General features: G+C 40.6%; 1 protein-coding gene across 7 annotated transcripts in view; it reads left to right on the forward strand.

The window, feature by feature from the left end:
- Positions 1-8,147: 8,147 nt before the first annotated feature.
- Positions 8,148-13,412, forward strand: part of LOC148013666 (uncharacterized) — an 82,212-nt gene continuing 76,947 nt past the window's right edge. For 3 of the 7 annotated variants that reach the window (XM_087668258.1, XM_087668252.1, XM_087668257.1), the window contains exons 1-2: positions 8,148-8,283; positions 8,684-8,859. Coding sequence is in view for 2 of the 7 variants with exons in the window: in XM_087668254.1 (XP_087524380.1) it covers positions 9,092-9,154 (63 nt within the window). In the remaining 5 variants the exon portion in view is untranslated. Of the gene's footprint in view, positions 8,284-8,683; positions 8,860-8,974; positions 9,155-13,412 lie in introns of those variants that run through there. The other 4 variants (XM_087668254.1, XM_087668255.1, XM_087668253.1 and 1 more) reach the window with 4 other exon arrangements.

Raw genomic sequence — 13,412 nt, forward strand, 5'->3', positions numbered from 1 at the left:
TGTAACAGGGAGAGCAGTACATCCATGCTTCTATCTCACTATCAGAAGTGATTTCAGAAGGCATTCCTGATTCAGGCAGGAAGTATTCACCCATTGATAATGGCTTTGCCTCTTTTGGAAGTCGGCTTACAGTATCCACTATTAAGGAATGTGTCACTGTTTTCTTGGGAAGGATCTGTTTGACAGCATCTTCGTCTGCTGATGTTCCATCTATAGCCTCATTAGGGGAGTCAGAAGATAATTCCAAGGAGGTGGATCCATGTCCTTTTTGAGAACCATACAGTTTCAGCACCACTTTGTTGGGTCCTCTACCCAAGGTCAAAGTTCCTTTGAACCAATCCGTCCTTGCTCTGGCTTCAAAAAGCCATGGTCTACCCAGTAACAGAGGATAGGATGTACCATAAGAGTTTGGCTTCACCACCAGATAGGTTAGCCAATAATCTTTTCCAGCCACTGTAGTCTTCACATATGGGAGAATGCCCAAAGGCTTGATTCTACTCTGATCCGCTAGTCTGATGAGCCATTGGGTTGGTTGCACACCTTGTAGGCCTAGATCCTTCATTGTCACATCCGTCATAATGTTTACTGATGAACCTCCATCTATCAGTGCATTTGCAATGAAGCAGCCTTCTATCCACACGCCAGTCTCTGGAGTACCTGGATCTAGGAAAGCATTAGCTACATCCACTTCTTTTACAGGCTCTGGAGCCTTGTTGGACTTTGTCACTGTTGAGGGAGCAATCCTTAAACCACGTCTTTTTGTTAGTATACTTTTGAATCTTTTCCGGCAACTGGGGGATAACATCAATAATTGTCGGAATGTGAGGTTTGGTTTAAAGGTATCTAGATCTCTAACTAGATCGTATTCCTTAATAGGATCCACTGGCTTCTCTAATCGGTTAGGGAATGGGGCAACACCCATTTTCATTTTCCCTCTTTCTTCCATCAGAGGAATTACAGGAGCTTCTTCTGCCACTTGTGGCACTTCCTCCTCTTCTGTCTCCTGGACCTCTGGTCCTGCCTCTGTAACTATCTCTGTAACTCTCTGTGGCACTGTAGGGCTCTGTACGGCACTGTTAGGCTCTGTTCTGTTCTGTTCTTCTGGTGGAAGATTGAACTTCACTGTTCTGGCAGGAGGGTTATTTTCTTTCTGGATAGGTGGTTCCTTCTGCTTTGCACGCGTGATGGCAGCAACTTCCAATTCCACTAAATTGGAGGTAGACTCTTGGGCCTTGGACGGACTATCAGTAGCACTGTTTTTCACTGGGGCTGGGCTTGGACAGTCTTTTGCAGTGTGGCCTTCTCCTTTGCATCGACTGCATAAGGGCTTGTAATCCACTGACCTTCGAGGATTTGGACAATTTGGTGAAATGTGTCCCTTTTCTCCGCATCTGTAACATTCCACTTCTGATCTCTGACCACCGCCAGACTGTCTTCCTCTGTAACTTTGAGAAGGAAATCTTCTGGATCCGAAATTAGGACCAAACTCTCTAGGCTTGGGTCCAATATCTTGTGTTGTCATTTTGGATTCCAACAAGTTGAATCTTGCGTCTTCTTCCTTTCTTCTCCTATCATGCATCTCCTTCAGAGAGCAAATGTCCTCTGTATGATTCTTCCGCAAACAGTAGGAACAGAAGGCCCCAGGAATGGTGGGTTTTCGTGTACATTCAGTGGCTAAATGGCCTGCTTGATGACACTTACCACACCAAGTATTTGACCGCATCACATCTCTTCCTGCTCCCGCAACATTGGATATGCTTGCGGTGTTCACTTTCAGCGTCTGTAGTTGCTCTGTAATCACATCCATCAACTCCTTCTTAATGTTTGCAACTGAGTTGGATAAGTAGTCCTTCAAGCTTTCTCCTCCGGACGTACTGGCAGGAGGGTTTTGAGGAGTCTCTGTAATCACTGCATAAACGGGTTGAGCCGGTACAGAGGGATCTATGTTCTGGTTCTGATTCAGAGCTCCTGTTTGAACTGTTGGCTGTTGACTCCAGTTGGTAGGGTTCCACTGTTGCTGCTGATTTGGCATTGAGGAAATTGGTTGGGACCATTGTTGTTGTGGTTGAGCCATCATTTGAGGCATGGATTGTGGCCACTGTGGATTTGGTGCACTGTACTGTGATACCGAGGGCATCTGTTGGTAGGGATAGGGAACAGTCCCTGGAACTGCATTTGGTGGATACATCATTCCTGGCATCAGAGGAGGTAGGACTCCTCTTCCTGTATGCATTGCTAGTCTAGCTTCCACTTCATCATACAGTCTTGCACCTTCTGTTGCAGCTTGCAGGGTGGCTGGTCTTTGTAGCTCCACAAACTTACGGACTTCTGGTTATAATCCTCTGAGAAACACCTCCTTCTGAATGCCATCATCTAGATTATGGTTAGTCCATCTCTTCAGGATGGATTCCATTCGTGAGACATAAGCTTCTACTCTTTCTCCAGAGGACTGACTTAGGTTCATGAATTCCTCTCTCATCCGCTCTTCAAAACCTTCACGCCTGAATTTAGTGAGGAAGGCCAACTTCAGGTCGTCCCATGTGCCAAAAGTTCCTGCTGCTTGTCTCTCATACCACTGAAACGCCGCGCCCTTGAAAGTGGCGGGGAATATTGCTAACCAATGCTCCGGGGTTCTGGCATTGTTAGCCACACACGCTACCATAAACTCTGCTACATGAAGATCGGGGTCTTCATTGTACTCTCCCTTAAAAACTGGCAATGGGACTACATTCGCTGGTCTGTCATCAATATTTCCAGGACGGATCTGGCTTGGAAGTGGACCTCCAGCAGGAGGAGGAAGGGCTTGATGTGCCATTGGGACTTCTGTAAAGAGTTCCGCAAGGGCGTCAAAGGCGGCTTCTGATGCGAGCTTGCTCTCGGCTCTGATTCTTGCTTTCTCTCTTCTCACGTACCTCTGGACTCGTTCTAACGCTTGCCTCTTTATTGCGTCATTCATCAGGGGTGTGGCTCCACTATGTTGTTAGTGCTCCACAGAGGGTTAACAGAAGGCTTCAGTCTCTGGAGGACTCTCTTGCCAACATTTCTTCTACTTCTTTCTTTTCAATGTCCCTGAATTCTGCTTTCATGCCACTGCACAGAGGAAGGTATTCGGTTCTAAAGGTGTCAAAATACATACGTCTGAGCATTGTGGTGGTGCCATCATCATAGTAATGCCAGCTTCTGATGGTTTCAATAGTGTATGTTGTGAAAAACACTCTGTCTACCAACTTCCAGTGGGTTGCTAATTGAACAAACAGAAGATTATCAGTACACCAAGCATCCCATGTATCTTGCTGTTGAGCATCCACGAACAAATTCCAACTCTTTTCCTTCTTATCTTTGTGAACCTCTACAGACCAAGACTCCTGAAGCTTCTTCACAATCTCCCACTTGATGTTATCTGGAAACTTCTCAATGAATGCCAAATCTTCCATGGATGGTCATTCTCTCTGTTTCTGCTCTTTAGTTTGTTCCCAAACAGTTTGCCACCAAGATGCAAGTTTCTGCTGCTTCAACAGGAAGAGGAAACTGTCCATCACATAAAGCATGCATCATGATGGTGATGTGTTTCCGCCATTGTGGGATGAACTTCTTGTGGAAAGTGGCTTTGATTATGAGAAATTCCAACTCTTCAGTGGAAGAAGGAACTTTACAAACATCCATTGAATTCTTCTCTTCTTGGCAATGCCATTTCCTTCATTTTCAACCTCTTCTGGTGCTTGTTGATGGCAAGATTCCCCGGCTGCGCACCAAAAACATGGAGCCCCGAGAGGAACACCAAGGAAAAGGGAATTCTCTTGCAAGAAAATCTATCTTGTAACATCAACAAGCTTGTTTTTCATATTTCATATTGTCACAATGAAGAAAAGAACACCAGGCACAACAAATCTTCATGCAGCATCATGTAAATCTCCCATGGATTTGATAAAATCAACCACATTCTTCAACTTCTTCACAAAATCCATCAATAGAACAAAGAAAACAAAGAAGTACACCATCTTTGAATGGAAATACATCACATATTATTCATCTTCAATATCTTCATATAGTCTTCTCTCTCAATCTCTCATATACAATCACTTTGTTTGAGTAGAATTGGCTATCTCTGACTCTCTCTATCTCACTCCATCAATAATACATCATGTCCTCACTGCAATCTCTCAAAAATTACTCTCAATAATCACTCTTAGGTCGTGGATACCCCTCCCAAGAGGTATGTCTGATATGAAGAGTCACCAGAGCCACTACAGTGTCTCTTCACAGCTCACTACTGTCACTTCACTCTAGTCTTCTCTTGAGTCTTTAACAGCTACTTCTTCCACTTCTTTCAGCTCTTTTGCACTTGTATTCACCTCTTTCCAAGGCTAGAAAACTTTCCCAAAGTCACACATACATTCCACAGAACACTTACAGAAGCATACAGAACAGTCTATAGAACAGCTACAGTACAGAACAGAACAGAAACAGAACAGAAGCAGAACAGAAGCAGAAGCTCTACAGAAGACCTACAGAAGGTTACAGAAGGTCATCAAAACCACATAACTCATTCTCAAATCATTCCAAACTCTCACAAAACATTCAATAAGCTTTCACAATATCTCATTCTTCATCAATCAATACTCCATCCCTCCTTACAGAAGACAATCAGAACAAAACAAACCAAAACAGAACAAAACAGAAGGTATACAGAACCAATCAGAACCTATCAGAACATCACAGAACCATCAACAAACATTATGAACTTCCAAAACACAATCAATATCATCCAAAACACTCTCAATCCACTTCTAAATCAACCAATCATCCCATAAAATCAACCATTCAGCTCTCAAAAACAACAAAAATCAGCCAAAAAACAAGTCATTTCAACACTCAACACTCATTATTAAGGCAAAGCATCCTATCCTAATAAGAAGCATAGAGGCAAAAAATGCTAATAATTTTTTAGCTTTTTGGCCCAATGAACTCTCCCTATATCATAGTGAAGGTAGTAGGTTTACAAGCATATATATTCCTAAGTGACTTTTGCTTCGAGCCATAGGTTAGACAAAACCCATCCTCCTAAAGGATGTAGAATTGGTGGAGGATCAAATATATTTTCCATTGATTGGAATATGCATACTTAGAAGAACAAGTAATTGACTGAGTTACAAGCAAGCCACTTGATACACTAGGGAAAGATTTCCCTAATTTGGACAAATTCCTTCATTTCCTTGTTCACACCAACATTAAGGTTATCATTAAGGTTAACTTTAGAAAGTAACAATCAAGAAATCATTTATCATTTGTTGTTAATACCTTATTCTATTATAATTTCTAGATCAAAGTGCCCCCTCCTTAGTCCTAAAGGGATCATTGGGTAATTGATTGAAATTCACAATCCCATGAGCCACATCAACTAGTCGCCCTTTTGAGAATGATAAACTTAGTTATTTTTGGGTGTTCTAGCACTACTAGATTGAGGAAATGTTGAGAGGTTCACTCTAATGGCAATCTAATGCCCATTTAAGAAGATCACTTAGAAACTGATTAGACATGAGAGTAAATAATTGTAGTTGGTGCAAAGATAGTGTGAAACAAGAAGGAGATGGGTATTTCTCCTATTGCTTGCATTGAACCAAAGGCATACAATAGATCATATTTAGGGCATATCTTGGGTGCCATTGGGCATCAATTTTTGACCATTATTAGTCTTGATTGATTGCATACCTTGGTAGCTTGTGCTAAGGCATTGGTTTAGGCTTTGTAATGGCATTTTACTTGCATTTTGAGCACTTAAAGTTTACCAAAATCATGAAATAAAGTTTCTCTTGGGTTCCATTACACCTTGAAGGTGTCTTTTCAGGATCAAACTTAAGGATCATTTGACTCTTATAAGCTTATTTGCACTTCATATGCAATTAGGTTATGCATGAGGCTTGTTTTGCATTTGGGTGACTTTTTGCCTTAAAAAACATAAAAGTTCAGAAAGAGCAGTCCTTAAGGTATTCTTGGCATTTCCCTTGGGTTCCATAATACCTCGAGGTGTCTTTTTAGGATCAAACTTAAGGATCATTTGACTCTTATAAGCTTCTTTGCACTTCATATGAATTTAGGTTATGCACAAGACTTGTTTTGCATTTGGGTGACTTTTTGCCTTAAAAAATATAAAAAGTTCAGAAAGAGCAGTCCTTAAGGTATTCCTAGGTAGAAACATTGAGGGCATCCTTTCATGGCATTTGGAGGGATAATTGATCTCCTTGCTTAACATTGATTGCATGCATAGTCAAAAAAACATTGTTTTGCATACCTAGTGAAGATAGTTTTACACTTTGCTTGTTAAGAGGACCCAAAATCTTGTTCAAAATCTCCCCTGAAGGTAGTCTTGCACCATAATACCTCAATAGTATCTTTTAAGAGAAGTTGGTGCTTGTTGATCAACCTTGTCTCCTATTTGGTGTTGTGTGAACACTCAACAAGCCATCTTGTGCTTACTTCACTACTAACTGTCCTCATCATATTCCATCCCATAATACCACAAGGACACAAAATTATACCCTTGCACATCGTAAGAGGCTCCAGATTTGTGTGTGGTGAATAAACCTTGCTTGGGAGGGAAGTTTCCTACTTTTACAGGGCACGTCTTGACTCCAAATTTGGCACAATGTATTGATCTACTCAAATGCTTGATTTCATTATCATCAAATGTGACTGGCTTCATTGAATTGCTTGAACATTTGTGTCTATAACTTGACGAAAACCTGATCATAATCATTTGTTTGGAGCACCACCACTGAGAGGATTTGGAGCAACATGATGACGTTTAGAATGTCTCATCGATTACAAGGCATTCTTCAGTAAGTATTATTTGCATCCATTTGTATTCTATTTTTCACATCCAAAAGTTGATGTGTGATTTGCATGCCATTAGGCCTCGATCTTTCTTACATACAATTGCTTTCAACTTTAATTTATAGAATAAAATGAGGCCCCATAGTTCCAATGCCTTCATGTGAAAAGAGACACTATGTAAAGGAGAATGACATTGTCTTTGAAATGAGCATATCAACCTTATGCGCAAGAACATAGTGTGAGATTATAAGAAGTTATGAAATTTGAGTTAGCCAATGCCAATTTCTTCTTTACAATCTAGAATTGTGCACTAACCATGCTGTTTGCAGCTTCACTTACAAACCACTATAATGACAACCTATCATTGATTATTTTTCGCATGCTACTCTAGCATCCACACTATTGTTAGATGTTGTGGATCATTGTAATGTACATACAAGATGGGCCATTTTTACATCATGCACCAATAATACCAATTGAACATCATACAATGTTATTCATGTTCTTGACTACATTCTGCCTTTTGACATCACACTAACTATGCATACAATTGATTAGTATTATTGATATATGAATTAGTGTTACTAGAATGACAAATGTTCTTGCTCATGGTATGCTCAAAAGGAGGTCATTGCTAGTGGGTAACCCGAAAATATCTTCGTCAACAAATAGTGATAGTGCCTTAACAAAGCATAAGCTTGTTTTATAGCTTTGCCAATCCACATATATCACCTTACAACTTGAATTACAATCTAGTTGGTTGTGAAAGTTGCTATTTGATTGATGAAGGTTTTTTTGTCTCAGCTTTGCTTTTTCTTTTTTTCCCCCCATTTTGAGAAGACATGAATTTTGAAAGACGGCTCAAGGGATGTATCCAAGGTTTGAACTTACGCGCATGTGTAGATATCCTCAAACCATTGGGGCTACAACGCCATTGGATTAAGGTTTGGGATCTCTAGGTTGTTGTTTGTGAAAGGCAGAAGGGAGCATGTGCAAGAGGCATGAGGGGGAGCATGTAGCCACATTGATCCTCTCTCTCTCTCTCTCTCAATTGCTTCTTTCAAGCCCTCTCTCTCTACCTTTCACCCTGAAACTGAACGTCGGAAGACATGGATGGCATCATACTCTTTCCCAACATAGTCAATTTAGAGACATTCAAAAAGGACATACAGAATTGCCATGTGTAATTTTACAATATTCTAGAAATTCAAAACCCTTGCTTCACTTTTGTGAGGGAAATTTGGACAAGCAACCCGAACACTATGGTCCTCTTAAGAGGAGGACCAATAAGAAAATGAAACTGGAAAAAGAAAAGAAAATGTGAACTGTTGAGTTTAAGGGAGTTCTTATTTTTCTCAATACATGCGAAGGAATGCAGGGTGGAAGCCTGGGTGGTGCTCTAGGGCGGCGATGTATGTCCCTCTTCCTCTTCCTCTTCCTGGCTTACACTAGGTAATCTGATGATGCGCTGATGAATATAATGGCAGCACATCACGACGTTAATATTCTATCATTTGTACTAGATCTTGTAACATGAATACCAATAGATTGAAGGAAATGCACGCACTTACATTTCTGATTCTAACAATTCAATTCTCTGTGGTTTATTCATGGCAGCTACAATATTGAGTTGTATCTGTGTTTTTATGTCTCCATTCTTTAGAAACAATAGACTAAAAGCAACCAATTACATCACACTACACAATGCCTATGTCCTTGCTGTTTTTGGTGCGCATCTCCCTAGTCGATGGTGCACTTCAGGGGTGGGGGACTCTGCATTTTGAGGATTAGGATCTGTTTAGTGAACCTTTTTTGCCTCACGGGGCTGCGTGGTGCTTTCTCCTTTTGGCAGAAGGGGGACCTACAAGTTCGGGGTGTTATCTTTTGCGAATAGTCTTATCTGATTCCAATCGGGCTACAGGCTTCTGGCGAGCAGGTCAAGGTTTTGAGGATCTCTGTCAGCTCTGTCAAGAGTACTCTCAGTGTGGTGAGATATGGCTATGATCCTAACCAGGACAATATCAATTGGTAACTTTTCCTCTCATTTAGATCATACTGAGTAATCTCCTTTTAATGAAACTCTCTGTTAGTAGGGTCTTATTGTTTGTTTTGTGATAAGATACTCTTTGTTTCGAATAACTAGGATGTGTCACATGAAGACATACATTTTCAGAGATTGTTAGATGTAAGGAAACCTCAAAAGGGTGAATTTTCCCCGAGCTATGCAGCCGTTCTCTGCCCTCCCCTTAAGAGCTTGTGAATGGTTTCTTGGAAATCTCTCTCCAATTCACCAACATATATTGACTTGAGCTATTACTTTCAGGTACACATTGACAACCTTCTTTTATTGTTTCACATAACAACCTTTGAAAAGCATGCATATTATACTCATAACATAAGGTACATTACTTTATGTTATCTTATTATGTATTGTAGATAGCTCAACCATGAATCCATCCAAATCTCAAAAGGCTTTGGCGAGGAAAAGAAAGGCTTATCCTTCTATAGCCTCTTTTCTATCAAGAGGTCAAAGTGCTGGTGGAAGGCCAAGGGGTTTTATATTAGGAGATGCTAATGAAACTATGGGTCAAATGTCAGCACTAAATGCAAATGCTTCTAGAATGCAAGAGGGAATGACTTTAGCAGTGTCAAATGATACAGATTACATAAATGTAAATGTGGGAAATGCAACAGAGAGTTCTTCCAATGTTGATGCTTCTATTAAAAAGGTGAAACGAAAGTGGCAACATCAATGGACTCTTTTGCATCCATGGGCATACATATGTAAAAATTTATGTAACGAGGAAAGAGTGAAATGCCAATGGTGTCAAGATGCTAGCAAAGTAAATACCTATACACAAGGCGGCTCTCAAAGCATCCAATTGTCGGCATTGAATGATCATGCTAAGACCTCTGATCACATTAGTGTAGTACGTGCTCGTAATGCCAAGGCAAAGATTGGCAGTGATGGCAAAGGACCTATGGACCATGGATTAGATACCATAGTTCATAGTGAACAAAAGCGGATCATATCATGTATGAAATTTGTATATTTTTGTGTGTGCGAGGACATACCATTGGAAAAATATCCGCAGTTATGCAGGTTGCAAAGGGATCTTTGTACTCCAAATATGCCAGCATCAAATGAGTATGGATCCTATGTAAATCTAGTTTTAGGAAGGAAAATGATGTTGGCTATGAGGGACCATGTTCGAAAGCAAATGTATGCAGAGATATGTGCTAGTCCTTTCTTTTCATTGCTCATTGATGAGAGCATTGACCGCACTATGGAAAAGCATCTAATTATCTATGTTTCATATATCAATGATGGAGGTAGAGGACATGCTATTTGTAGATTTGTGCGGTTGTTGCCAATGGATAATAGAACATCTGCGGCCATGTATGATGCTATAAATGCATTTTTCTTGGAAAGTGGTTTAAATATGCAAAAATTAGTTGCTATTGCAAGTGATGGAGCTTCGGCTATGACAGGGCATAGGACAGGAGTTGTGGCACGCTTTCAAGCATCATTGCCACGTGTCATGGGGATTCATTGTATTGCCCATCGACAAGCACTTGCAGCAAAAGATGGATTTGTGACACATCCACATATATTTGCCTTTGTGGATAAGGTTGCAAGAAGTATATTCATGGCTAGGAAGATCAACAAACCGTCATATGGAACTTTGGAAAATAATGCATGAGTATGACATTATGGACATGAAAATGTTGCAAATGCATGCAGTTCGGTGGCTCTCAAGGGGCAGTTGAGATTATACCTGCTATTCTTGAGCAGTGGAAACGACATGAGAAAAAATGGTATAAATATGCTATAACGTTTGTGGTACAATTCATCATACACCTTTTAGCAGATGTGCTTGGAGAGTTGAACAAACTCAACTCTGAATTTCAAAGGCAAGAGATGGATGTAACAACGATTGGTGCCCTTATTGATCTAACATTTGAGAAGCTCAATAGGAGATATATCACGTGTGATGATGACCAATTTGGTATTGGTTCAAAGCATCTCTTAGTATTCTTGAAAATGACAAAAAATGGAAAGTTGGTTTTTGTAGATGGTGATGGTATATCGCATACACATGTATTGAAATATGTTGCAATTCCAAAAGTGTCAAAAAAGAAGAAAAAAGGAGCTAAGAATACAAGTGATTCAGAAAAAGAAGATGAGGACTTGGACTTAAACACAATTCCTGAAGGTGATGGAAATGAGACAGGTTCTCTTTCAGAATGCATTGGTGTTGCACGAGCATATGTGCAAAATGTTTTGAATGCTTTGACTAGTAGATTTGAGGATCTACCAGTCTTCAATGCATTCAAGATATTTAATCCTTCTTCATATCCCATGGATGATATTGATCGAGACAAAAGAAGCCAAGAATGGCTGGAAAGACTAATCAACAAAGTTAATGTTGATAGTCAAACAATTGATATTCAAAGATGCATGAATGAACGAGAGGATTTTGTTGGGATGCTATATCGTGTCGCAAGAAATAGGGGCATGTATGATGCTTGGGAGTTTTGTAGTAGCACAAAGACTTGGTGGGATTTATATCCAGGGATGATGTGTTTATGGCAAACATGCATAGAATTACCAGCAAGTACAGCCTCTTGTGAGCGAGGGTTTTCTAGATAAAATCTTATTAAAAATAACTTGAGATCCAGCTTATGACTTGACACACTAGATGGGTTGATGCTATTATCCATTGATGCACATGATAGCTCCCAAATCGATTGGAAAGATATTTGGGATATTTGGATGGATGCAAAGAATAGAAGGGCAATGCCACTAGAATGATCAAATGGATGCATCTTCTTATTGCTTGTGCTAGCAATTTTCATGGAGAGTTTTAAATTATTTATTTTATGATGAATGATTGATGGGAACCTATATATGGATGATGAATTGTGGCTCATGTTGGGTTGATACATTTTGAATCTATTTTCGTATGATAGGTTGTAGCATTTCGAATTTATCTTCTTATGATGGAGTATTGGTAGGTAGTGAAAACTCATTTGTCATATGCGAAGTGGATTGAACATTGATTTTAGGTCCTATGAGCATTCAAATTTATAGTTTTAAAACCTGAATTAAAAACTTTTCTATGTCACCTGTCATTCACATTTTTTGTCAATCATTTGACTAATAAACTTTTTTATGTCACCTGTCATGTGAAATGAAATTTTAACATTTGCCTGTCATTAAAAAAATCTAAGGGACCCGTCAAATTTAGGCCCTAGAACTTCGGTTCAGCTCAACTCTGCTCAGCTTTTGGAAGCTTCTGGCTCAGTCCAACTTTGCCCCCCGTCAGATTCACTACGACTTGCAGCAGCTCGATCTACTTCTTGGAGCCGCCTAACCTCGCCCTTGCAGCTTCGTGCCGTGTGACCTGCGCCTGCCTGGAACAACGCCAGTCTTCTCCCTCTCGTCAAGACTTTGTCTTTGTCTACTCAGCCGTTCCTGTTTGACCACGTCGCTCCAGCCTTCTGCACCCGCTCTCCAGTCTGCAAACGCCCTTGTGGTGCTGCGACACTTCTGCCTACTATGTCGCCTGCCTGTACCACCTGATGTTGCCTGGAGGAAGTCGCCGCCTGCCCTGCAGCGTGTTGCCTGCTTGGCGCCCTTCCTACTAGCGCTGTTAGCTCTAGCTCGTTGCTCGATGTCTAGCGCTAGCCCCGCTAGTTGTCGCCAGTCTTTGTGCCCATCAACCTTCGCCAAATCAGTCCGATTGAAGCGCCCGTTTAAAGCGCCGCTTGTACCCGACTGAACCCGCCTGACACCTGTTGTGAATTTGCGACAGTAGTCAACCAGTAATTTTTTCTGGTAAACGTTTTTTATAAATTTTAATTTCCAGCATCAATTTTTGGAAGCAGGGGTTCCTACGCCACTGGTAAAGCATTAAAAAACGTGTCTGGACACATTGAATATAATTTTTGGATACATTTATCAAAATTTTTTGGGGCTTTTATGTTTTCTGGGAACATTGGCATATGCACTGCAATTGCAGTCACTGAAAGACTGTTTTTGACAAACCCGAGGCAAGAAATTTTGGGGATTTTGCTAGTACAGTGTTGCTGAACACTGATTGCACGTTGGACTGCGTGCATAACAGGCAATTTTGATAGAGTGCACCTCTGTACACTAATTGTAGGAAGTTATTTCATGCAATTTTTGGAAATTTTCAAATTTCCATTGTAGTCCTGCTTCGACATTGCTCTTTTACATTTTTTGGTAATTGAAAATCATGGCAAATCAAGGAGAAGATGTTTTCACCTATGTATCCAAGGAGGACAGATTGGATGGAAATAACTATTCACTTTGGTCATTCATGATGAAGAATGTACTTGTGGCAAAAAATCTTTGGGATTATGTCAGTGGAGAAGAAACTCGACCTGGAGTTGTGGCTCCAGCTACTCCTTCTCTAGGAGGATGTGCACCACGGGCACCTCAGCCTGCTCCACTTCAGCCACTTCCCCAAAGAACAACAGCTCAAAAAGCATGGTATACACGGGATGCACAGGCCTTGTCCCTGATTGCATTGGTAGTTCAGCGGTCAATCATC

This window comes from Lygodium microphyllum, chromosome 26, assembly GCF_053477565.2.
Source record: "Lygodium microphyllum isolate KBCC chromosome 26, Lygodium_microphyllum_v1.1.10, whole genome shotgun sequence".
Taxonomy (NCBI): Eukaryota; Viridiplantae; Streptophyta; class Polypodiopsida; order Schizaeales; family Lygodiaceae; genus Lygodium; species Lygodium microphyllum.